A 26,891-nucleotide genomic window follows, 5' to 3' on the forward strand; every position below is an offset into this window, starting at 1 on the left:
AATTTTTATCTGCATCCTGCAGGCTTTAGTTTTTCAGTTTTTCTGTGTAACTGGATCAAAATATGATCTTTCAGAAATAATTCTGGAGATCCACTGAGTTGGGATAGGGCTGCTGTGCAGAGTGCTGTTGGTGTGAACTCACAGGAAAAAGCTATGTCTTTTGCTGTGGCTCTAATGTATTCACTTTTCATCGCAACACTGCAGTGCATCATATAAATGAGTCTGTTCTTTTAGTTGCTGTGAAACTCTGATGGAATGTGCTATTTGAACAAAGTGTTTTAAATCAGTATAACAGATGTAGGCTTAAAACATACACAAGTCCTAGAACTAGCAGGTTTACCTATTCATCCGACACTTAACACAGAGACAATGATTTTTCCCTTTGGAAATCTATTCTTTCCTGTGTGTTTTGGCTTCCCAAACAATAATTTTGTTAAGATTCTACAGTTTTAGCTAGAGCAGATGTGTTTATCTCTTATTATATTGTGCCATTGGTTATTATTGCATTTTAGTTTTCATTGCAAAGAAGATACTGTAAAATAATGTGTCATTAAAAGGATTATTTCAACATTAGTTAACATTCTGAAGTGGAAAATATTGAATCCCTGAGAGCTACTATGGAGAATTTTCTAACAGCAACTCACCTCTGGTTCATAACGCACTTCCAGTTTCTCCTGGCCTTTTTTCACCACCCACCCAATGCCACAGCTTACCAGGGAGAGATCAGGTGTTGAGCCCCAGGAACATCAGTGAGCTCGATGTCTTGCCCCTAGAACTGCAAACTTACTATCAGAGCGCTTAGCGAGATTCTTTGTTCAGAAATGCACTAATTCATAACTGTGTGCCTTGCTAACGTGCAACTCCAAATAGCAGAATAACCAGACTAACGTCCTGGGTTTTTGAAAAGCATGAAGGCGATTTGGTGCAGTTGGTTACATTTTTCCTCCTGTCTGTCCCATGCACTTGTTCTCTCTGTTCTGGTTGCTTTGCAACATCTTGGGATGTGCGAACCACCACCATCACCCTCCTCGTTGTCATCAGGGGTGGTTTGTTGCTATGGTGGCAAACAGAAATTAGGATCTTCACATCAGCTAGGGAAAGCACAAGTAAGCACAAATACTTCAAGGGCCAGGTTCAGATTTAAAGGCTGAACTGCCCTGCAGTAAATACCCCAAGGGCATAGAATAACATTATTCTTCCCAAGCTGCTTTATTGTATTTTATTTATGGCACCTTCCAAATTCCATTATTAGCTGAGAATGGAGAAAAACAGTATTATTAGAGCTACAAGAGACAAGTTTGGGGGATTGTTTTGTAGAACGCTCATCCTCTATGAGTTGCGTAGGTCTTTGTGTAACCTGAATGACTTTTTCTCTGGTTTTTCAGCTGTGTTCTTGCAGAAACTTAGTGTAGGAATATGTCACCCTTCCTAGGTAACTGTGGGGGAAGGCACGAGTCTCAGCCTCTCAGTTATGTTCCTGACTCCCGTGATGGAGTTCCTGTTCTTTAGACCCCACAGTGGCACTGGGATGGCAGGACCTATTCAAATATTTACTTCCTCCAGTGCTCAGGTGTTCATTCTTTGCACTTTTCATACTTCGTTCAAAGGTAGAGATTTCTTTTTCTTTAATTTTCTCACTAAGCTACTCAACTTGCTTTGAGAATTTTTAGTAGGAACAAGAGGGGCAGGGAGCTGTTGTTCAGTGCAGTCATGCTCTGCTTTCAGAAGTGGGATGTGAACCCACTGTGAGCACTTCTGCCTGGTCTTGAAACCAGGGTAGTCTGTCAACTCCGTTTCAGCATGGTCTTATGGAAGTGCCCCCTGCTGCCGTGTACAAAGACTTATAGTGTATTACAACACTACAACTTTTAACTTTATTTTATAGTGTCTTTCACTCTACGTGTGCTCAAAGTGCTTTACAATATACAAACAGCAATAGAAAATGTACAAAAAAATACGTCTTCAAACAGAGGAGCTGCTTTCTTCAGTTGGCAAAAATGACACTTTCCATAACAGAACAGCAATAGAAACGAGCCTGTAGTGGCAGAGCCATTCTAAATTCTCCCCCGCTTAGGATAATTTTCTTCCAAGCATGACTGTTCTTCATGACTCTATAACGAGTTGAACCAAACATAAACAAAGTTAAGAAAATAGAGATCTTGGTGAGAATATCAATCTAAATTTACTTCCAAAGCCTGTTGTTCATTCTCTGCTTTGCATTTCTTTAGCAGTTCTTCGTCAACACTGTGCCACATAGTTTTTAAGCAGTGCTTAATCATGTTTCATTAATGTTGTGGGAAGGGCCTGTATTGGCAATAGTTTTTTATGATTGTTGGTTTTGGTGAGTACTGTTAGTTTATGTCTTAGAAAGATATATATTTTACAACTAAATATCCAGCATTCTTGAATGCTATGTCAGATCTGTTTAAAATGCCATTAAAATACATGTGTGTAAATTCAGAATAATGTGTTATTGAAATGAACTCTCCAAACCTGTAGGTATGGAACAGCTATGGAAAACTTGCATTTTCAGTGAGTATCACAGTGTATCTCATTGACACAGTGATTGTAATGAGAGGTTTGCTTGGGAAAAAATTATGCGCTAACTCAAAATAGGACCAGATGCTGATCTGAATATAGGTGGGCTTGAGAGCAAAGGAGGAAACACTTTGAGCAAGGAAAACAGGAGTAGGGTCTGAGGAAGGAAATGGAAAATCTATTGCCAGTGCCAAGGAGAGGAAGAGGACACAGGGCCCCCCAGGGAGGCTGGGCGTGGAGGAAGGGAAAAGGAAGGACTGGGGGGTGAGTGGGCACAAAGCTGAAGAGGATGTGGGCTGCAGGGGACAGTGACAATGGACTTGTTGCAGAGGTTGGGCAGGGGACTGGGTATGGAGCCTGAGGATTGAGCACAGAAACTCTGTGCCATGTTTGGGGACTGAGTCCAGTTGTTCAGGGCAGCATTCAGCTACCTCAGTCCAGGAAGCTCTTACTTCTTTTTGTACTGTCTTCTGCCTCGCTAGCTTTGAATCTTCCACTTGCTGCAACAAAGGATGCATCAGTGTCTTACAGGACACTGTCACTTTTGTGCTGGAGCAGTTGTAATCTTTGCACTGAGGCTTGGATCCTTGGTGTGGGGAGAACATGCAATTATGTCAACTGAGAGTTATATCTTGGTGTGTATGGGAAGGAGGGAAATACATTTTGGAAACGTGGTAATCTTGCACATGGTACATCTTGCACTTCGCATTTCTTGAAGGCTCCAGTTTGTAAATTCAATTAAGTTCCTCTAACATAGCAGCATGAGTGTGTGTGTGTAAGTGTAAGGAATATGTATGTTTTGGGGTGATTATCTTTGGTGAGGAGCTGAGCAACACATTGTGGGAGGGCGACTGCAATAGCCAGTGTTAAATATCACTCTCCAGCAAGGTAACTTCAGTACATCTGCACCTCTTTGTAGTTCAGACACTGAATTATTAGCCTCTGTAACAATACCATCTTGCACTGCAGTTCTGTTTGCTCTTACAAACTGAGCAAGATCACATCTGTGTGGGATCTTTGACGGGAGCTCTGCAGAGGTCACTGACATGCCACGGAACCATGTTTGTTCAGTAAGCGACACTTTCATCTTGATGTCCCACTAAGCCAGCACAGCAGAATGGCTTCCTTTGCCACTGTGCAGTATCTAGCTGTGTGTATGTATGTTTTAGCCTCAAAATACAAAGTGCAGACACTGACTGGTTTTGATCATTAGAGATTTTGTATGGAACTGGTTAGAAAACTGGGCTGTTAGCCCTCATACAGTGCCAAAGTTGTGTTTAGATAACTCTGCTCTGCCTGTAGAAATCTCTTCCAGTTCTTCACTTATTCACTGCTAACCTAAGCTGAGCTGCAGTGTTGTTTTTCCCTGGTTTATGAGGGTTACGCAAGAACTTTTGTAAAGAGGCAGTTGTGTCCTGCCTGAGATGGGGCTCTGCAGTGGGAACAACTGCAGTAAGCCTAGCATGTGTATCTGCAGATTAAACCCAGAAGTTAAATTGTAAGCAGGCAGGCAGCCCCTTTCATGGCAACACAGTAACGAATGCAGGGTCTCAGGGCTGAGCCCACAGCGTGCCAGTGGACCTTTAAGTAAATCACTGCAGAGTCCGGGGAGACAGAAGTGCTCTGTCTGAGCACGTGGTGCAGTATTCAGCATTGTAGTTTCCCATATATGTGTGTGTGTTCTCCCAGTCCTCAGCTAGGCAAGACAGCCATGGAATAGCTGTTAGCTGGAACTCCAAGGGACTCTGGGGGGATGAATGGTAAGTGTCATCTTGACAGTGAAATGCTGTGCCTGTTTGGATGGCCAGTGGACACATGGGAGCCCAATTCGCCAGCATCACCAAGCTGGGCAGGAATTGGCACAGGAGTTGTGTGGAGGTTTTAAATCAGCTTTGCGCTATACCCGCTCTTGCCAAACCCCTAGAATAAATTTGAGGGGCCCAAGCTTTATTGTCCCTTATGTTCAGATTGTTAGGACTCACACTGGGACTTTATGGCCACTTAAGCATTATAATGGTATTGCTCTGTCCTTTCCCCCCAGGCCTTCTGCACTGTGGGAGAGGCATAAAAAGGCAGTAGTACACTGGACCCCAACTCAGTGCTCACTAGATGGCTGGCATTACCACAGGATATAAAAAGGCTGAAATGGAGACTGACAAGGGGAGTTCAGTATAATACTGCCAGCAACATGTTACTTGCTCAACACGGTTACAGACTCTGTGGGATCAAAGCAGTTACACAGCCAGTATTGGCTGCACAGGAGCAAAGGGGCTTTCATTCAGTCTATGGAGTGGGAACAGCTTTTTATACTTAGGAACCTGTGCTGGATTTGAACTGGAAGCCCAAAGATGAAAATGTTTGGGTCTAGTCATTGTCCTGCAAGAACTACCCAGGCTTCCACATGTTACTGCTTCAAAATGGAGCAGGCAGGCTCTTGTGTTCAAAAAAAGTTTTGGTTACAGCCCCTTGTTAGTTTAATTTTAGTTCTTATGAATTGACATATGGCAGGCATGATTTTTAATTAGAGCTTTAGCTGTGTTTTACTGGTAGGGTTGCAGAGCACTGTGGAATTTACATTAGGAAAAAAATGCTCTGTCGGTAGAGTACAAGGCTGTTTAGTAATCAGAGTGGAAAGTTAACTTTGAAACAAATTGGCAACTGATCAGATAAAATTCAAATCGGTAACATTTGTGTTGGAAACCAGCTCAGATCTGGGAAAAATGGAATCTAAGCTATTCTGTTCCTCTTGCAGAGGAACTGACTGGTGAACAAACTGTGCACATCAAACTTCATGCGTAACACCCCCTACAAAAACAAAATTCATACTTTTATAGGTTTATCTGAGCACTTATCTGATTCCTTTTCACATTACTGTAAAACTAAGCATTACTTTGAAGAGAAGTTTCCTTACATACTTTACAAAACAAACAAACCTCCTTTGCCAGTCAAAAACTAAAGGTCAAAAGTTTCCCCCCTTTGTTTTTCTTTTGGATCAACAGGGTGTAATAGAGACATACTGGGAGATGTGTTGCTCCTCTTCGTTTTAACAGATTCATTCCCATCTTCCTGGTTCATTGTGTGAACTCTTTCGGGTACTCAAAGAGTTAATAGTGTGTTCAGGCCTCAACCAGCAAATGCATTTAAAGCTTAGTCCAGCACTCACATGGTTTGTATTCTTGCGCTGCTGGAGTGGTGTGTTCATGGCATCTGGTTCCCTGGCAACAGCTTTCATTGGCTCAATCAAAGCCTTTTCTTCTTAAGAAAGCTCCCACTGTGACACCCTACCACCACCACTAATCACCATCTTAACCAAGTGTTTAAGATGCAGCTGGTATGAAAAATAGCGCTTGTGCATGTGAGAAGATTAAGAGACTACCTTGCATAGTACACCTGCCCTGGAGAGTGCTCTCACTCATTGGTGTTGGGCATACTGGAGGCTGTCTGCTTTCCTGCTGGAAGAGACAAGGCATCAGTACATGAAGAGTCTGCTTAGAAATAATCTTTTGTTAGGCAGAAATCCATAAACCTTTGTGTCTTGTGAATAGTCATTTCCTCTTCGCAGCTGAGATGGCGTTTGGGCCTCTGTGCTATTGACAAGGGGCAGAAGTGGTATGTAGGGGGTGTACAATAAAATCCATATTGTTGAAGCTGTCTCCCCTGACAAGGAGGAAGCAGGAAGAAGTCTCCCAACATGTGAACAGGAAAACAATGGGAGCAAAGAATTCACATTAATCCTCCTCAAGGGTTACATATGTTGGAATTTCTGGAGATTCAGAGTTTGCATAAAAGTTGAGAAAGCCTCTAGCAATAATGCCTGTCTGTATCTGGCGGAATTTGGGGTACAGAGCGATCAGCAAGCTTAGGCATTAGCACACCCTGCATCGTGCTTCCACTGTTAGAAATGTTGTCTTTTTGAAGCTCTCATTGACTCAGTAGGTGACAGAAAGTCTTCCCTTATTTTCCTAGTCTTGGAGATTACCTTGGAGGATGCTCTGTGACCATCAGATAGCATTGCACTCCACAGGAATGATGCAACTAGAGCAGAGATGTAGGTGAGGGTAAGCACAAGGAGGGACAGTGTGTGTGCTGTAAATCTGTGCTACAGTGGTTACTTGTTTACCAGGCAAAGCATACAGGCCAGACAACCCCCTCCTTTGCTTATCTCTGTGCTGTTGGGCAGAAGAGCAAGTATGGATTTAAGAATGTGGGCTGGAGAGCATGTAACATCTTCAGCAACATCGCTTTAGTCATGAAATACCCTGCCAGAGAATATTGGACTGAATTTGTGCCTGCTTTGGTTAGGTTTTAAGGTAAACCGTAGTCTCCTGATAGAACTCTTCCCTGGGTTCATCCCTTGTTTTAAAACAGTAAGTGAATGCACCCCTTTGAATTTGGGGAGAGGGGAGGAAACCTTGTTTTGTGAGACTCTCTGCTGTATTTGTCATAGAGAGACTGAGGCAATATGTGCCTGAGAAAAAGCCAGGGAGGACAATCTTGTGGTTAAGCTACTATATTGAGACTTGGAATTTGGGTGTAGCTTCCCCTTCTGTGTGGCCTTGGGAAGGTCTGGACATAGGCAAAATTGGCAATTATCAAGGGCAGCCAAACCAGAAGTGAAGCTGTGGTGACTCCTTTGGCTGTGGCAGAGCCCAGGGAAGCTGCCTTGGTAGCTGCTGCTGCCAGGGCAGAGCAGATCCAGCAGGGAAGCACCCGGCTGCCATTGCCCTCGTCTTTTCAGGGGCAGCTGGAGCACCAAGTGCAACTTGGCAAGGCTCAGTCCCCAGCTTTTGTTCCCATCTCTGCCCTAGGTTTTCCCAGTGACTGAAATGTCCCGATATAACATAACGGTGTGAGAGCAGAGCTACAGCGATTTGAATCAAAGGAGGACACACCTAAGTCCGTAGTCAAGTCTCCCAACACTGGCTAATAAAAGATGCCAGGGAAGAACAATAAGAGCAGGGCAAACCAAGGGTGAGTCTTCTCCAAAGTTCACTCTGCACCTCTAGCAATTAGCTCAGTGGGCTCCTGAGCCAGCATTAGGGCTTCGTAGACTTTGTGAGATTGTTTTCTGTGACCATTTCTAGGTGCTTTGTGAGCCCAGCACTGGGCTGGCTCTAGCCCCTTATGCTAGGACAGCAAAACTCAGTTTTGCCCACACAGAGGAGAAGCCCGGAGCTTGTTCTGTCTTGACTTCCAATTGTCCAATCCACCCTTTCAGTCCAGCTTCGGGGTCTTTGCTTGAGGTGCAGCCTTTGCTACCTGTATCAACACTGCTGCAGCTAGGAGCATCCTGGCTCCCCCAGATATCACAGTAATACAGGCATGGGACTGGAGTGTGGTAACGTTGTACAGGCACGGCTATGGGACCAACAGGGTACAATAGCTGCACAACTTGCAAAGTGGGAATAATTCTCCCTTCATTCAGAAGGCTCTTACAAAGATAAATCCTAATAGGTGCTTAGTAGCTACATGGCTAAAAGCCACTCTGAAAAGCCTATGTATGTTTTCATACGCAAAATATATTTTAAAGGAAGAAATTAAAAAGCTGAAATTAGAAATGACAGCAGCAAAGAGTGGCATTCTGAATACAGTAGGTCTGTTTTCTTCAGTCCCTTGTAACTGTTAATTAAATTTATTTAAACTTATTAACACCCAGTCGGTGAAAAAGGAGCCCATGGCAGGTACTAGAACTGTAAAAACAACCTGTTTTGAACATTAAATATCTGGTTCGGTAAAATTGCTTTAGAGGCTGAGTGTGGGGGATGTTGTTGTTTTCCCCTTCCCGGAACGTTTCAAAAGATCAGGGAAGTGCATGTGCATGCATGTGTGTGAAGAGCTACACTTTCTCTGCTGCGCTAATAATCTTGACCTTTTGACTGATACATGGGCCTCAAAGCAGGCAATGAAAACGTGACTTCAGTGGGGTAATTGGTAGGTGTCACTGCTCCAGTGAAAATCAGATTTCTTTGGTTTAGGTATGATTTCAGAAAACATTCTTTATTTGCACGCTGGTTTACCATGAACTCCGGAACAAAGGAGTTTTGGGAATGGCCTGCAGATAAAAAGGGACAGGGAACTTCCACTGCTAGGGGTTTTCACAAGCCCCCACTGGCCACGCAGATGGATAGCTGAAAATATGTAAACTTGGCAAAGTGCAGAAGGAATGAGACCAGTATGCTGTTTCAAGTCCAATCCTTCACATAACTGAGCAGATACCTCTGTGAAGAAATATGAGGTCTTTCCTTTCACGTAGCAAGACATATGTTTAAATAAAATAAAAGGTTCTTGATATTTGCAGATTGAAGGTGTTCAAGTGTACAGAACACACTCTTGCTATATAGATGATGATTGAAAGGTAGAGATGATTTTGTTCCTTAATTCATTGCATAAAATGACTTACTGTAGAGTTTGTGTTATTATTTAATTTCCTACTTTTTAGATTATTGGTGCTTTCAAGAAGCCATCATAACCTTTATTCTGCCCCTTCTAATCCTACTCTGTACACATGTGCCTCTAATTGTGTGATCACAGTGTCTAGTGGACAAACAGCACAACTCTTTTCTTTCCAAAAAAAGATCAGAGGGCAAGTGTGAGGTGTACACACAACTGCAAACCTTTGAGAAAGGATGTAAATGCTGGCTGTCTGCACAAGGCTGAATTTCACCCTAAGTAAACCTAGAGAAGGGTCATATAATATATTGGTCTGGAGTCACAGTAATAGATTTATGTTATGTCAGTGAATGGGGCTATGTCTCTGGCACTGCTGCCTAACTTCTAGCAGAAGTTGTGTGGTGTGAATAAAGGCCAGAGGCCTGTTGTAAAAATGATGATTTAGGTGGTTGATTGGGACTCCAGAGGTCTGGTTGCTTTTCCTGCCTCTTTTCTACTTTTCTTTAGAAAATAACTCAATCTTACTCTCTAAATTAGGGATAATATTTCCTCACCTCACAGGGATGTTTGGGGAATAAATGTGTTAACTAGCGCAAAGCATTTGCGGCTATGGGGCTGAATAGCAAAGAAAAAACAGAGTAGAATGGAAAAGTATCATTGTTCATGCAGTGTTGCGACAGTTTCTACTAGATGAAGCCGGAGCCCCACGCTGAAGAGCCGAGATTAAAAAGAATATTGAAGAGCTGCTTTGTATGCAGAGCACTGTCGGTCCTGTGCCTGGAGTGAAGCAGGGGCTCTTGCCAAAAAAGTAAATGTGGGGGCAGTACCTGGTCAGAGACTGAAACAGTATATTATACCATACAACCCGGAGGCAGAAGGAAGGTTACATTAGGCAACCTTTGCTTTGCTCTTTCGTGATACTTGAGAGCTTCACTTTTCAGCCTTTGATTGTTCTGTTTTAAACAACATAGTTTTTAGCATGGAACTGATGATACAGATCTCTCAGTGCACCTGGAGCTTTACAGGAAAATGTGCAGATAAGGTCTCAGCCCCTTAGATCTTACAAGACTGAGCCCTTTTTCTTCTCTGATGGACCTCGTTAGATTAAGTAATGTAAGGAATTCTGGTTTTACAGCAGTGACCCATAATTCAGCATTGGGTTAGGCATAAATCTGCAATATGCTTCCATGGAGTTTCAAACTGCAGAAATGCCTTTTTTTTTTTTTTTTTTGGCTTCTTTGCATGCCTTAGTCCTGTATCACCTTTTACCCAGCAGGAATTGTATGACCTTTTTACTGACTGGCACCCAACAAATTAGCAATCAGCAGAAACAGGAGTTACCAGCCCTGCTTTTAAAACTGCTAGCGTGTGTCTTTGTAGGCCCAGTGACATTTCTACACTGTATTCTGATAGTGAAGCAAAATCAATTTCCTCCCCTGTCCTTGGGCAAAGATTGGTGAATTAAATTTAGTTACAGAAAAAAATACTTTTTTTTTTTTAAGAAAGATTTTTATGAGCTAAACCCCCTTCCCTTTTAGACACTCTTTGGGTGTCTGGATTTTTTTTCTTTTTAAAATATTTTCTTTCCAGAATATCCAGCCTGCTAGAAAGAAAACGTATTTCAGTCCCACCAATATTATTTATAAGCACATCATCAGTTTCTCATAGGAATACTTAATAAGCCCACTAGCACTCGAGAACAGCTAAGCCCTGCCTCGATGCTTGGCAGTGTACAGACAAGCCAGGAGAAGTGATAGGGCTGAAGTGGGCTAGATCACAGATGGGAGGCTGCAGAGGGGAATGGACTCAGTGGCCTCCGGAATTGGAGATTGTACTGGAACTTTTCCACCCAGCATTTAAGAAAACAGCAGGAATCAATGCTTTCACACTAGGAGTCAATTAAAGAAACCCAAATTATTGCCATTTGAATAAACAATTATTTCTTTTTCACCCTCACAGAAGCTTGTTATGATGAACTAAAAGCCAGAACTAATTAAATGATCTGATAGCACAAATCATATCAGAAGTGTTTCATCTGGTTTAATTAATTCTTGCCAGAAATCACTGCTACTCTTAGCATATGCAGAATGATTTTTTTTTATTAATTTTTTTAACAGTTTCCATTTATATCTCTTTCCTGTACTGCTGGGATTCTCACTCTCTGCAGATAAAGTGGGAGTGTTTACAAAAGCACTTACTGCCAGGAAGATTTTTAACCCTAGAGACAGAGTCTATGGCAAATACCTTGTAGGTCAAGAAAAGGGACATTTGCACCTGAATCTAAGAGGATTTTTTTTAACTACAGGATGAGACAAATAAGATATAGGCTCTTCAGTCCACCCTCCTAGTTAACTCTTAATTTGCTGGTAACAAATGCTCTGATGAAAATGCAGTGCTTATCACTAGGAAGAGGACAAGCCAGCTCTAGGACTCAACACTGTGCAGTGTTCACTAGCCTTTTTTCCCCTGTACATTAAATGTGGCCAGATTATGTTAGCTGTTGCTACCCAGGTTTGCCATAGGGCATTTCTTTGTCAAGCAGAACGAGCCTTAGCCTGATTTCCTGAGCCAAAATCAGTGTTTGCACCCAGAGCTTGGGATTGAGGCTTGAGAGTGTTCAGGGCTAAGCGTGGGGTCTGCAGCTCTACAACCTCACCCCTGAGTCAGGAGAGTACTTCTGAGCAATATGAGGATGCTGTTGTCAGCTTGCTGTAGGACAGCTTCTGCATTTCAGCTCTTTGTAGATGGTAATGGAAAGTCTCTTCCTTATGAGATATTTTGGGAAAATGCAAACTGTAGGAATATGCCTGTATTCAGAGACTGGAGTTTGGGTCTCTGGGACTGGAGGAGGTTTTTGGATTCAAGACTCAGTTTTGTGGTCCACCTCTTGATCTCATACTAGTGTACCACTAGGAGCACATACCTGTGTCTATACAAAGGTGGGAACAGCCATAATTACAGTGTTTAGCTTTGCAGTCTTTGATTTCTGTATTTATTTCTCATTTGATACTGCATTCATTGCTCAGCCAAAACTCCAAATCAGGGGTTTGTAAGTGATCACAGAACAAGCCCTCACATCTTGCAGATGAGCTGTAATTGTAGTACTAGGACTAGCCCTTCAGTTGTAGTCACAGGACAGTACTGTGCAAACTGGCAACAGAAATTCTTACCAACAGGAGGACAGAGGCTTGCTCAGGGGACTGCTGCTTTGGATGTAAAGACCAGAAAAATATGAGAATAGCATTATTTTCCATCTGACTTTCATGAGGACAAGTGACAGGCTTTAAAGTTTAAAATAGCACTATTAAAGCAGTATAAAAATGTACATATTCAAGACATGTCAGTAAGATGGGACATTGTCACAGAATAATGGGTGCTAGCTACTTGGCATTCAAAGTAGGACAAAAAAGAGGGAGACACTAATGTGATTCTCAGTTTCCTAGGGAGCAGAGAATGAGAAATAAATAGAGAAAAGGGACAGTGCGACACTTCTGAGTATACCCCTGCCATGGTAAAAAGTGTTTGAGCAGGGTTCTCTATGGTCACGCATTTCAGAGCAGTGTTTGTGCTACAGCAGAGGTGGCACTGTGTCTGCCATCCTACCCCCGGCCACAAAAAAGCCTTGACTGACACAGCAGCGAAGTTGTCTGTTAGCATCTTATACCTTTCCATCTTGGCAAATATGGTAAGCCATGAGCCTTTTGAAAAGCAAGGCCTGAATAACCTTCCCCGTGCCCTTGCTGAGGTTGGCCGTACCGCTGGGGATGGTGCAAGTCAGCTGTGGGAGCTGCCCCGCTCCAGCTGGCAGAGCTGGAGCACTTGGCTGCTTTGTGACTGTGACATAGGAAAACTGCTGGGCTTTGACATGAGAAAGGCCTTGTCCTTCTGGAAGGTGGCTTGCCTCTTTCCCTGCCTCCTCTGGTCATGTGGGTGGTTCAGTAGTGTGTCTCCTTTTGGTGTTGACTTTGTAAATTGTGGTAATAACGGTGCCTAGAGCTCTTCCTTCCCAGTGGAATTACCAGAAGTGCTCAAGGGTGCTGGCAGGATGGACTGCAGGCTCAGTGCTGGAGGGTGGAGAGAGGAGTTCTGTGGTGGTCTGCGAGGGCAGGGGTTGTAAAGTGGGTAGGTGTTAGTCCTGAGGAAGAGACCAGCTGCCTCTGGGGTACAGTTGGTGTTGGCACTCCCCCTCCCCCCAGTCCCTGCGGCTTAGGTACAGACCAGTTTTCCCTTGCAAAAAAGAAGGCTTTAGACTCTGTCCTGTGGTCATGTGCCCTATTCCCCAAATGTTTGCACTCTGCCTTTGAGATAGCACAGGCTCTGTGTGTTATGGCCATATTGGGGCATCGCTCAAACAGCACAGTTAAGGTTGTGTTTGCTCATACCTTAACTCTTTATTTACTGGTTTCCAAGGGAATAGCTAGGATCAACATTCTAGAAAGGCACTCTACGCTCCTGGCAACCTTCATGAATTTCTTTGTCAGTAAACTTCTTACTTTTGAAAATTTACAGGAGGAATATCATGTGGTGAGCATTCACGTTGATCGCAGCAGTTTGCAGTCAGCAATTAGTTTGCTCTGAAGATGCTACTGCAGCTATGTGTGACTAAGTGCTCCTTCACAGCCTGGGCACTTCACTACACTTAACGGGTGACAGAAGGAGTTCTTTGCTGTGTTTGGAGACCAGTCCTGTTAAAAAGGCAGTGTGAGGAATCCCAAAGTAAAACCTGCCTAGATGGGGGCAGGCAGTCACACGTTTGCCTTGCATGGGCTTTGGGATGGCTGGCTACAAGCCAGCCCAGCCCATAAGCCAGCCCATTGCATTAACCAGCAGGCAGGGACAGTTAGCATGAGTGTGGGGCTGAGCAGGCACAGAAGCATGGCTTCACAACTGGAGTTGTTTTCTTTCTGGCCAGCCTGAAACCCAAGAAAAGCAAATGTACATGTAGCTGTAGCTGTGCCCATATGCCTCTTGTGTCTCAGTCTCAATTGTTTTTATTGCTCTCCCCTTTCTCTGCTCTCCACAAATGTTTTTCCCTATACGGAATCTCATTAAGCAACATGTTCCATTTGCTGCCTTATGTCCCTTATTACTGGGTCTACATGGTGCAGGTGAAGTGGATTAGACTTTCTCAGTGATACAGGGCAAGCTGTAGGCAAAACCGGCTCCCATGTTTCTCAAGTTCCCTGTGGTTCCAAAGCCGAGCTACCTGCCGTCACCTGTCTGTCTTAGCTTGTCTGCCCCTTAACTCCAGCTGAACCTTATAAGGTTGCTTAATGTTTTTTAACTCATTTTGGGTGCATTTCAAATTCAAGCTTGGAGTTGCTTCATTTAGGAAGCATTTAAACAAAACATTCAGACATTTCCCCTTTGTTTTCTTCAATTGAAGCAGTTCAGAGTGCAGTGGAAAATTGTTTTGCTTAATTCAAACCCATATTTTGGAGGTGTGTGGGGAAGTAGCGGGCTTACACCTTTCTCTGTTGCTCAATTATTTAATCACTTCATTAGTGATCATTTAATGAAATATCCAGTCAGTTATTTTGGTTTGGGTTCAGGTCCTTTTTGTTTCATTGCAGATAAATATTTTCCTTTTATGAACAAGATAGTTTCCTCAGTGCCTGGTTTTCATTTTTAGGGAATAGTCAGCCAACAAACAATCCAACTGGCCAGCACCAAGTCCACTCAGCTGGAGTTATTTTGCAGTATGTGCTATCACACAGACCCCACATGGCAACACTTTGTACAACAACCAAAAAAAGACAGGCAGAAGAGGGCATGTGACAGTAAATCCCATCATCTGAAGAGTCCGCAGAGACTCTTCAGAGAAGGGAACATTCCTTACGCATGTTACACAAAAGCCCAAAAGGTGATGAGTGACACTTCCCACTTTCATTTCTTTGGGAAGATTTCGTGTCATCACACGTCTCTACTTTGCCACTAATGTTTGACTATTTCCCTGTAGAAAGTAAAGCGCCAGCTCACTCTTTACCATTCTCTGCCTCTTAATGATCAATTATTTTTAATTGGAACCTCTTGCATTGTGCCAAATCTTGAGAGGCCCCCGTCAAGATCAGGGCTCCAGCAAGATGGGAACAGTACCAACACATACATGGGGACAATAGAGATATTTTTTGTCCCAAAGAGCATGATCCTATTTAAAGAAGGGCCGAAAAAGAAACAGAGGTAAAGATGGTTGGAAGAATTTGCAGGCCATGGGCAAGTTTGGGAAAAGTATGACAGTCTCCTGACCCCTAGTCTGGTGCCCTGTCTGCTGGCACACACTACTTCTCATTTACTAATAAAAAAATGTCATTGTCTGTGCAGAATTACATTTAAGAATAAATAAAATAGTCTGGTATTGGTACAAAGAACTTTACCAGCTAAATAAGATGCAGCCAGGGATGATGCTGAGAGGTGGAGCTTGTGAAAATAACAGTTATCATGACGCAGTCCTTCATAGGCTTATTTTTGCGTATATAACTCATTATTACACCTTCAATGTCTGTGTTCAAGTAATGTATTAAGTCTGAGGGCAGTGGTGAAATGCTGACCAAAGGACACTTTATTAACACAGCTAGTTTTAATGAAAATCGATAGCAAAATGGAAAAGTCATTTAAGTGAAATTGCTGACTCTCTTGAGATTGCTTTCTGAGAAACTTTTCAGTTCTCATGTTGAGAGGTTTTGATTAAGTTTTCATTCAGAATTCAGCGCTGTAAGATCTTTACTTGAGGAAAATGAGACATGGAGTTAAAGTGTTAGCTCCATTAGTTAATGTTGACTCTATTAGTCAAACAACAAAAACCTTAAGGAATCTCAAAGACAGAAAATGAGATCTCTGTCTGTGGGCAGTGATATAAAGCTCTGTGCCTTCATAACAAAGCAAAACTATCCACTGATTAATTCATCTTTGCAGATAAGGGATTTCTTACCAGAAAAGGCAGTTTCTGGCTCACAGTAACTGTAAAGTATGGTCTTTTAAATCTTGTAACATTCAGATCCAGGACTTTGGCTTAGCCTACCATAAAAGCAGAAAGTTGCCGCGGGATTTGGTGTGGGCTCTGGAAACCCAGCCCACCTCCTGCCCCTGGTTTAGAAGAGGAATATGGTGCAGGCACAGGCGCTGTTTAGCTCCTTCGGACAGGGAGGCAGTTCAGTTTCTTCTACGAGCTGCTTTAGAGAGGCCAGATCTTTGCCTTCGTCTGCTTTGTGCCTGAATTCTTTAGCTGTCATGAGAGTTGTTTCTGCAAATCCAATAGCTGATTTACTATCTTCAGAGAGCAGAATGTGTGAAGAAAAACAGTATGAGTAAATCCTGTCTCCAGAAGGACTTTCTATCCACTCACATAATCCTGCTCGGTTCCAGCCTGGTATGCATAGTTGTGTAAGGGTGTCAAATGACATCCCTTTTACTGGCTGTTGGCCCTAATGGAATGCTGCTTTGCACATCTCGTAAAGTGAGGACGGGAATTGCTGCCTGAAACTTACATTTTGCCGTTAATTAAAAAAAAAAAAAAAAAAAAAAAAGAAATTGAGAGGCAAGAGCATTACAAATAAGAAATTCTCTTTTCATCATGGATTAAGTAAAAAAGATTCCATCTTTACATTTAGTTTTTTTAGACTTTCTAAAGACTGACTTTTGCTTTAGATAATCAAAGCTGGCTTTGAAATAGCTCACACAAAAAATCTTTTTTTCTTTAAAAATAGCCCTATAGATATATATACATATCACAGTCTTTCATTCCTTTTATAGATGGTTTCATTTTCTGTGAGAATGTGAAAGTTCTGAGCGATCCAGAGCTCATGCAGGCACCACAACAAACATGGGGAATGGGGTCCAAGCACACTATTGCAATTAACACCAGTGTTTAATTAGCAGACAGCTGCACCGGGCAAGGGCCTTTTGATTTTCTCTATTCACTGGGTTTTTGATGAGAGATTTACCTGTAGTTGTAACTCGTAGTTGTCATGCTAGCATGCTCTCATGCTACACATACACGCGCTCATATACACACACCTCCTACATGGAAAATTTGTGGAAGGAAGCCACGTCAGGCAACTGATCTGATTCGTGCTTTAGGTAAATATTTTTTGAAGTAGCTCTCTTTGACTGTCTTCAATAAAAACTCTTAAGTTATGTTTTTATTTGTTTGAGGGGGGATTTATAAGTTACAGCATGCTTTGAGGCATTCAGGGATCCTTTTTGGTTTGTTGGTTTACTTTATTTAGCAACAAAAACCTGATGTGTGATGAAGGTGAATGGGTGCAGAAGTCTCTCACAGGAAAGGCTGGCACCAGGGCAACACACAGATGTTTACCCCAGTCAGCTTAGATGCTTCTGTATTTCATTGGTGAAAGTAGTAGTCTCATGCTGTTCCCTGTTGTTGAAGCAGGAAAATGTCCAAACAGCCAACTAATCCTTCTACTTGGCCATCTTTAGTAAAGAGAAAAATGTTGGAAGTCATGGTAACAGAAAAAACTGTTGAGGAACTAAGTGACGAAGTGCAAATGGCAAGGGAGGTGGGTTCTCACTGCTAAGGGTTTGGACGAAACCTTGGGTGACTGTGCTTTAGGCCTACTACTTACTATGATTTAGATCCTGCTTGCAGCAAGCTGAAGTCTACTATAATGATTTTAAGAGGGACAGCAGAGGTGTCACGGAGTCTGCTGATAATAACTGTTTACAGCATATAGGAAATGAGAGATTCAGGAGTACTGGAAGAGTTAAGCACACTATAGCACCAGCACAGATGGGCCCAAATCCTTATCTCTGCTATGTGTAAGCACCAGGATAATACAGTCCATTTTGTTTGACTGTAGTCAACAGCTGTTGATTTTCATGCCTGCCCAGTTCAGTGTCATTTTCTAATTACCTAGCTTGCATCTTTATACCCTCTCACACCTTATATTTGAGCCCTGGCTAGAGTGATACTCCTGTGAAAGCATATGCTCAGCCTGCCTAGTTTTAGATAAGATATTGGAAAACATACAAGCAATTTATTCTAGCTGGTAGTCTTAATTTGGCGTTCTCTAGAATGGGACCTACTTGCAAAACATCAGACTATAGGGCAAAGATCTGACAAAAGCATTTATATAAGCCCTATTATCATTGTATTTAATTTCTTTTGTTTTGAGAGTATTTATTCTCACAACACTCATATAGGGAAGTGTCACTGTTCCAATTTTATAGAAAATTAGAGACAGAGATGAGATTTTCTAAGTCAATTACCAAGACATGTACCTGGGAATTTAAGCACTTCTAAGTGCTTTCCATGTACCTGCCTGCATCTTTAGCATCCTGAATACTGCTGAAAGTCTGGCTGTAGGTGATCTGTCCACCATCTTGACAGTGCAGGTAATCAAGCACTTGTCTTCCAAATCCTATATTAGTGCCTACTTGCTGGAACAGCCTTTTGTGTCCATCTGAGCCAGATAACAGATTTTTCTTCTGCTGCACTTTCTGTCAGAATTCCCCATTCACCTCATGCTTTTTCTGAAGCACCTCTATGTTAGCCTGAGGAAAAGGGCAGCACAGTGGGAATAATCTTACTCCTTGCCTGCCCTGAAAACGGCATTGCTTTCCTGCAGATTGGTTGAGAACAATGCTAGAATTGCCAATACCTCCAGTAAAGCTGAAGGTAGAGGAGAACTGGTCCTTTTTATTTTTTTTTCTTTCTAGTTGTCATCCTGGCCTTTGGGATCCTGGTGTTAATAGTAAGGTTCATGGCTACCTTGGTGGCCACATGATGGGGTTAATTTCCAAGACCTGTGCAGCCAAAGCCGACTCATATATACTACTCGTTTGGGAAGCACACACTGATTTTTCCACTTGTATTTGTAAGAGTAACATGCTTAGTTATGTTAGAGTAACATGTAAGAGTAACACAGGGTTGTGTATAACCAACCCAAGTTGTGACACAGCTGGGGCAGCCAAAACAAACAAGTTGTTGCTAGCAGGATTTCCTGACTGATATGGATAAGTGATCCCCCCAATTTACAATTGTTATTTAAAAATGTGCTCTAGGCCCTGCTTATTCCTGCTTTTTATCCATATTCTCATTTATCCCAGTCCCATCGTTTCCTGGCATGGTTAGGCCGGCTGTACAGAGAGGACCCAGTGATGTAGAGGAGTTCGCACTCATGACCCTGTTTGGGCCTGTCTGTTCTCACTGTGCATCATTCAGTCAAATCCCATTTGGTTGCAGCTGTGGTAATGCTGTGCTTTAGCCCAGTCTTTACCTGGATTAGGAGAAAGTGCTGTACCTTACTTCCACTGATCTGGTTTTGAGACGAGCAACATCCAGCCACCTGAACCAGGCAACCTTGGACTTTGGGTTTAAACAGCATCAAAACCCTCCCCGTCCTCCTGCGGCGCAAACTGGTTGTCTGAGCAGCGTTAAACTCTGATGTATGTATTTTAAGTTTTACAGTTTGGGCATCATTTTAGTCAAAATGTGTTGGTTCTAAGTGGGGCATTTGGGAACTTGCCATGCACTGTATTCATTCTCCCAATCCTATATTATCCTGTGCAGTGTTGTAGCTGCCAAAACCACACGCTCATGTTGGCATGAAACAATTATCCTGGTTTATATAGAACAGGCTTGGCAATAGTCTATCTCAATGAACAGTCGTAGTGCTGAAAGATTCAGAGTTGTCTTTTCCTCTCCAAGCAACAGACTAAATTTCTTTCAGCTGGATTCACGGTTTTAAAAAATAACAGGAGTCAAACACAAGTATAGAGAGCAGGGTATATACAAAGAACCTGTAAGGTCTAGAAGGAAGTGAGAATGAGATGCAGGAAAAAACCCACTAAGACACAAGCTAGTAATTTGGTTTCTAAACCCATGTGAAATTATAAATAATGTTTACTGTTGCCAGTTGGTGAACAGAGAGATGTGTGGTTTTTTACTTGCATGCAAAGCTATTGGTTGTGGGTGAAGTACTTAGACAAAAACATTCAATTGCTGGTGTGGGTATTTCACCAAAAATAAACCCAAACAAACACATATTATAAAAGCACTTTTTTTTCTGCAGAGGCAGAAAACATTCTGCAACATTCATTTGCTGCTGCTATTCATGAACTCTAGAACTGTTAATGCCTCCTGTTTAACTTGCCTGAAATAATAATACTTTCTTCTAGAAAGTAACACAAATGTCTCTGAAACTTAAGAACCAGTGTTTATATATTTTTCATGAAAATGTAGTATATGGTGTAAACTTACAGGGATATTTATCAATGATAACTATTGCTTGCCAAGTAACTTGTGAAGCAAAAATGCTGCATAGACAAGAGCCAAAGATGAAGGCTAGGAAACTTTTCTTAAACTTAAAAAAATGTTAACTGAAAGTGGACTTAAACATTAGTCAAAGAAAAATCGTTTTGCAGCAATTAGCAAAGGTTAGTAAGGGCTTATTTTTCCTCCTTTTTTCCAGACAGCTTCACAGAGATTTTTTTGAATTGTACTCCATTATGGAAGTAACTGCTACTTTGTTATCAGAATGGTGATAGAGATTTTTATTCCAGAAGGCCAGATGCTATCACTACTTGAAATTCTCCAAATTGTTTCCACTGTGAGCAAATTCAGTCTTGATGCAAGTCACATCTGCTTAAAAGTGAATAGCAGTTGCTTCTACTTTACACCAGCATCAAATTTCACCTACAATCTCAAATTTTAAAAATCAACTTAAATCCCAGGATTTGGATGGTTTTGCCTAAGTGACTTTAAATCCAGAAGTACCTAATAGGAAATACTGAAATAAAAGTATTCAGCTTTAGTGGTTTCTGGTGGAAACAGAGACGTTTCCTTTCAGATATGAATGTCTCGTGAACTGAAAAAAAAAAGTCTATTTAAGTTTTTCCACATATGGACAAAAAAGTAGCAATCACACCTAAACAGTTTCTCATCCAGCTAGCAAGGTTGGGTGGTGAGTGGAGAGAAGAGCCGGGGGACAGGCCGCCTGCATGAATTGTGGGCTTAGCTGTCCATGATGTATTAAGAATTAATTACATGTTTAGCAATGCAGCTGTGGCTGCACAGCACAGGGGTGTCAGTCACACCACTGCTCCTGTCGGTTCCCAGTCCTTCAGAGTGCAATCTGTTTCAGCCGTTCCGTCGCTCCGGCTGGCACTGATGGATTAATGGGAGGAAATGTTTATAGAAAGGTTCAGGTTTCCTAAGTGAGTGGAATGAAACCCCCCTCAGCAATGATCAGCAAGCTCATGTCATGGAGCGGTTTCAAGCAGCCTGACTTGCAGGAAAGCAAAGGCCTTTTCAAAAAGGAAACTTAACAAGTGAGCAATTCTGGGGAGCAGCTAGAGGTGTTTTCAAATAAAAGATGTGACTTTTCTAGAGAGGCAGTGTGAATGGGGCTAGCTCTGAAAAGAGCTTTAAATCAGTAATTCATAGACTGTAAATGTAAAAGGTTACATTTGAGAGCACGGTGTCCAAATAAAATAGTGTCCTGAAAGTGCAGCTATTGCACACCGTACTGAGTAAGTGAAACAATAGTGCAGTGCAACCACATTTACCATGATGGCATCCAGCTAAGGCATCTTAAATCTCTGTTCTGTAACTTAAATTTTAGTGTAGCCATAGTTTAAGGCAAAGGAAGGGTGATGAACCCAATAAATAGGCTGAACTCATTGCGAGAGAAAAGCTGGAAACTATCATTCCACAGGTGTAAAATTCTGTTTGCCAGGGCACTTTCCATGATTGTAGCAACACAGCTTGATATCTAAACATTCATTTAAGTTTAAAAAATGAAATAAAATAGACCATTCCATTGAAGCTATCAGCTTTCAGATGACTGTGATAAGAAAGAATGTAGGCTTTGGGCTAGCCATTAAGATAAAATTAAAATTCACCTGAACAAAACTGTAGATAGTAAAGGTGCTGGGGGGGGGGGAAAGCTAGTTCAAACACTGGCTTTTGAAAGCTATTGAAACAGACCTAGTCCTTAGAGTTTCCCTAAAACACTGCACCCGTCAAGGCAAGGATTTAATTTACAGCACTTGTAGCACCCTCCAGTTCTCAGTCTTAACGTCTCTTTGGAATGGGAAGAGAGCATTATCCTTATTTTCTAGATAAGGAAACTGGTTAATCAGCTTGCCCTCAGCAAGAGGCAGAGCCTGGAAGAAAAGTTGGCTAGGATGCAAATACCTGAAGTGAGGGCAAACATTTGAAATGGTCTCAAAATGCGATCTCCTGTTGTGAGTGGCTGGTACTCAGGAAGGCCAGTCTCAAGTCACGGCTGTTTCTGGACAGTATATTTACAGTGTATTCACCCAAAAGTCTCTTGCATCTCCCACAACAAAGCAGGAGGGAAGACTCCACTCACAAAGCTTGCTCCCTGTTCTATAACCTGCAGAGTGTTCAAAGACCGAAAGAACTTCATTGGAGCCTTTGTATTAAAAATTATTTATTTAGTGATCTGTACATGGGATGAAGCAGGGCCTCATACAGACCTTAAAAAAAAAAAAATCAAGTAAAAACATAAATACATATTTTCTTACAAAAACAAGATTTACAAAATATACATACTGCACTTGTCTTACATGTTTCATGTTTTTCTTTCTTCCACGTGCACATTATAAAAGACGAAAACCCAAGCCCCGCAAGTCTGAAATCAGATCTACTGAAGGATTTGGCTGATGGGCTCATTCCTCATGCCCAGACTACTCGTACGCCCTCAGACAGCGGCAGTCTGCCCCCTCACCCTGAACAGGTTTTTTCTTTTTTAGTTTCATTCCAGACACTTTCCCCCCCAAAAAATGAAGAGCAGCTATAGCGTGGAGACTTGCTAAAAATCCAGAATTTCCTCTTTTGTCCTTAGGCAAGAATATACACACACACGTATACTTATAAAAACAACCCTTCAGTGAATATAAAGGTAAAGTAGTATGCAAAAAATAAAATATGAACAAGTCAACATAAACATTTCAGAATAGAAAAATCTGTCACATTTTAAAAAGAAAACGATGCATTTGATGATTAATTTTTGAATGTCTTTCCTTCCAAGACGTGATCACTGGAAACTTAACCAGCTGTATTTTAGTTGAAATGAGAAGGCTCCTCACATGTGGTCCCTGCTTGCTTTTAAACCCCAACCCCAGCCCCCTCCTGCACCACCAGTCCTCGCCGTGCAGTTCAGGGACCCCGAGGAGCAGGCAAAGGGTCCATCAGGAGCCAAAAGGATTCCGCCTGTCCCCAGAAGCCGGCTGTGTATTGACTTTGCCTGCAGCGAGATCACTGCAAAGCAGGAGAAAAAGCAGGTTTAGGGGAAGGAAAGGAAAAAAAATCGTATCTTTACATTACATATTTTAATGGCTCTTGTTTTGGCAGGTGCTCTTGGTTACACTCTTCTTGCCCTCTAAGTCTTGCGTTTCCTTCAGCTTAGAAAAGCGACCCATATTGAACCGTAGGAAAACATCCTGCCTCCTCCTTTTTTCATAAAAGGAATGTTTATTTCTGCGAGCTCCTCACATCCAAGGGTGAACCTCAACGACTTCTTTTTGTTAGTTTGCCCATAAAAACCGATCCCATGCTTATGCCTTTCTACATAGAAAACACTTTTGTTTCCCCCTTTGTCTCCTAGAACAAAGGCAAGGGGGAAAAGCCTTCTGCTGAAAAGCAACAAGTCATTTCTTTTCAGGGTGTGGAACGGCAACCCCCTCCTTCCCCACAGCAGCAAGAACAACAGACCGAGGGCCGAGTTTTCACTTTAAAAACAATTAAAACAGGTATCACTGAGGTAAAAAGGAACTTGCGAGTTGACAGAACAGAGGCGCCTCACCAGCACACGATCCGGGCTGTAGCTGGTCGCGCAGTACTCACGTGATTGCTCCGCCGAGCTGGAAGGAGCAGGCAGCGAGCCCGGGCTCAGGAGTCACCCTGCCTGCGCCGCAGTATGACCCCAGAGACTCACAGAGGGTTTGGCTACTTCTCAGCAGGGGCAGCTCAACAGATGTGGCTTCCCCTCCCTCCCGTCCAAAGCGAGGCAGGATAGTTTTAGTTGGGTTGGGTTTTTTCCTGCGCAGAGGTAGCAGGAGAGAGAAGTAAGGGGACTTCTTGCAGGTGAAGGACTCTCCCATCCCACCAGTGGCCTCTTTTTCTGTGCTCTTCCACGTAGTTGGGTATAAGCACCACTGTACACAGTCCGTCTGATCCTTTAAGCAAAGATTTTTTTTTTTTTTTTCCTCAAACCCTCTGGGAGGAAGAAAAAGTTTGGAAAAGCCTCCCTTCCTCCCTCTTCAGGGAGCCATTGCCTTCCTCTTCTGCCGAGTATCCCTCTCCTCTGTGTGTGTGCATGCATGTGTGTGTGTGTGCGTGCCAGAGGGGACAGGGGGGTCTCATACTGCCGTCTCGCCTTTGCTGCCAGTGCTGAGTCTGTGGTAGAAGCGTCGCCAGGACTGAAGGGTTTTGCCAGACCAGATCCAGAAGCCAGTTGTGATACCAACAATCATGGTCATGAGGTACTTGATCATGAAGACCGTGAAGTCTGGGCTCATAGGGGCAAAGTGGCTGGGACAGGGCACAGCATAGGTTTTGCAGGTCTGGAGGAGCCACGTCTTCTCCCAGGTGCCACGGAAGGCCTGCTCATAGAAATAGCACGCCAGGACAATGGTGGCGGGCACCGTGTAGAGGACGCTGAAGACACCAATGCGCACCATCAGCTTCTCCAGTTTCTCTGTCTTGGTGCCGTCATGCTTCATGATAGTGCGGATGCGAAACAAGGACACGAAGCCAGCAAGCAAGAAGGAAGTGCCAATGAAGAGGTATACAAACAAGGGCGCCAGCACAAAGCCCCGCAATGAGTCCACGCTGTAGATACCTACATAACACACCCCACTGAGTACGTCCCCATCCACCTGCCCCATGGCCAAGATGGTGATGGTTTTGACAGCAGGCACAGCCCAGGCAGCCAGGTGGAAATACTGGGAGTTGGCTTCGATGGCCTCGTGGCCCCACTTCATTCCAGCAGCCAGGAACCAGGTGAGGGACAGGATGACCCACCAGATGGAGCTGGCCATGCCAAAGAAGTAGAGGATCATGAAGAGGATGGTGCAGCCTTCTTTCTTGGTGCCTTGGGCCACAGTGCGGTAGCCGTCCTCAGAGAAGCGCTCCAGACACACCACCCGCTCCTCCAGCAAGAAACCTGCCGCGTAGGCCACTGCCACCATGAAGTAGCAGCCTGAGAGGAAGATGATGGGTCGCTCTGGGTAGCTGAAACGACGCATGTCCACCAGGTAGGTAAGCACAGTGAAGAGAGTGGAGGCGCAGCAGAGCACAGACCACACGCCCACCCACAGCCTGGCAAATCGCACCTCTGCCTCCTTGAAGTACATGAGCCCGTTGGGCCGCGCTGGCTCACAGGGGGCCCCGCAGTCCCGCTCCCCCAGGAACCGGTAGCCCAAGTAAGGGGGCACTTTGAGCTGCCGCGGACAGGAGAAGGAGAAGCCGGAGGGGGGCTGCGGTGGGGTGAGGAAGTCGGGGAGGTAGCCAGCCGTAGGGTGGGCAGTGGCCCCCCGGCCTGCCGCACCGCCAGGCCCCGGTGGGGCATCCGATGTGTTTTGCCCTACACAGATCTCGCCTGCACCATGGACGGGGAAGTTCTCGCAGCGGAGCCGCTCTGGCCACTGGAAGCCAAACTTGTTCATGAGGGCCTCGCAGCCCTGTCGGGCCCGCTCGCAGAGGGAGCGGCAGGGCGGGATGGCCTGCTCCAGCACGGTGCACACCGGCGCGTACATGGAGCAAAGGAAGAACTTGAGCTCGGCCGAGCACTGCACCTTGACCAGCGGGTAGAACTGGTGCACCTCCAGCCCCGCGTCCTCCTGGTTGGTGTGGCCCAGCAGGTTGGGCAGGATGGTCTGGTTGTAGGCGATATCCGTGCAGAGCGGGATGGAGATGGGCTGGCAGAAGCCGTGGTCCGGCACGGAGATGCCCTTCTCGCCGTGGTACTGCTGGGCCGCCGCGCCCGCGGGGGTCCACATCAGGGCAGCCAGCAGCGCGGCCAACCCCACCAAGGGGCAGCTGGCGGCGGCCGCTCCGCCGCCGCCTCCTCCTCCTCCTCCAGCCCGCATCGCCGGGGCGGCCGGGGGCCCGGGGAGCCGCGGGGAGTCCTTCAGAGCCGGGCGGCGCGGCGCCCCAGGGGCATCAGCGCCCGGAGGGCGGCAGCGGGGCCCCTTCCGCGGTGTAAGGGGCGCGGCGGCGGGAGGAGCGCGGCTCCGCGCCGGACCTCCGCGATTTTCTTCCTCGGCTCCGGCGGGTCGGCGCTAGCAGCGCGGCGGCGTTTTTCACGGCGAAAGTTTCCGGCGCTGCTCCCGCCGGAGAAGGAGGCGGCGGCGGCGGCGACACAGGAGACGCACGCGAAGCCCGGCGGTGGCGTGGCGGAGGCGCTGCTCCCCGCCCGGCTGCGCGGCCCTGGCGCCGGGGGTTTAGGCTACGGCTAAATGGATTATTACCGCGCCCGGCTGAGCCGTGTATTTTACTCCGGGGCTTAAATAACTTTTTAAAAATCCAATTACTGCGCGATCCTCCCCGCGGCTCGGCTGGGCTCCGCTCCCGACGGGCGCCACTGCGGGCTGTGCGTCCGGGGCAGTTGTGCGCCTCCCGCTCCACTCCGCCTGCAGCCCCGCCGACACCGCCCGCACCACGACTCCCGGCCCGCGACCGCGCCGGCACAAAAAAAAGACACATATACGCGCGGGCGCGCCGCGAAGCCCCGCCCCCGCCGCCGGCCCCATTCACAAACGCGCAGGGGGGCGGGGCCTCGCGGCGCCCGCCCGCCAATCGCCGCGCAGGGGGCGGGGAGGGCACCGGGTTGGGGGGAGGGGGGGGAGGAGCCCCGCGCCGGGGGAGATAAAAAAGTTGCGAACAACTTTTTCCCATTCCCAGTGGGGCGGGCTGGGCCGGGCCGGGGGCGGCCGGGCGGGGGCGGGAGGAGCCGCCCCGGGGCCCCCCACACCCC

General features: G+C 44.8%; 1 protein-coding gene across 1 annotated transcript; it reads right to left on the reverse strand.

Annotated features, from left to right (window-relative positions):
* Positions 1–23,963: 23,963 nt before the first annotated feature.
* FZD7 (frizzled class receptor 7) lies at positions 23,964–26,004 on the reverse strand (the record flags this gene model as incomplete). Its single annotated transcript, XM_082483559.1, has 1 exon — positions 23,964–26,004. The coding sequence occupies one exon, from the start codon at positions 26,002–26,004 to the stop codon at positions 24,274–24,276; it is 1,731 nt and encodes a 576-aa protein (XP_082339685.1). The 3' UTR covers positions 23,964–24,273.
* Positions 26,005–26,891: the final 887 nt, after the last annotated feature.

The sequence above is a fragment of the Vanellus vanellus genome, assembly GCF_965231255.1.
Source record: "Vanellus vanellus genome assembly, chromosome: 5".
NCBI lineage: Eukaryota > Metazoa > Chordata > Aves > Charadriiformes > Charadriidae > Vanellus > Vanellus vanellus.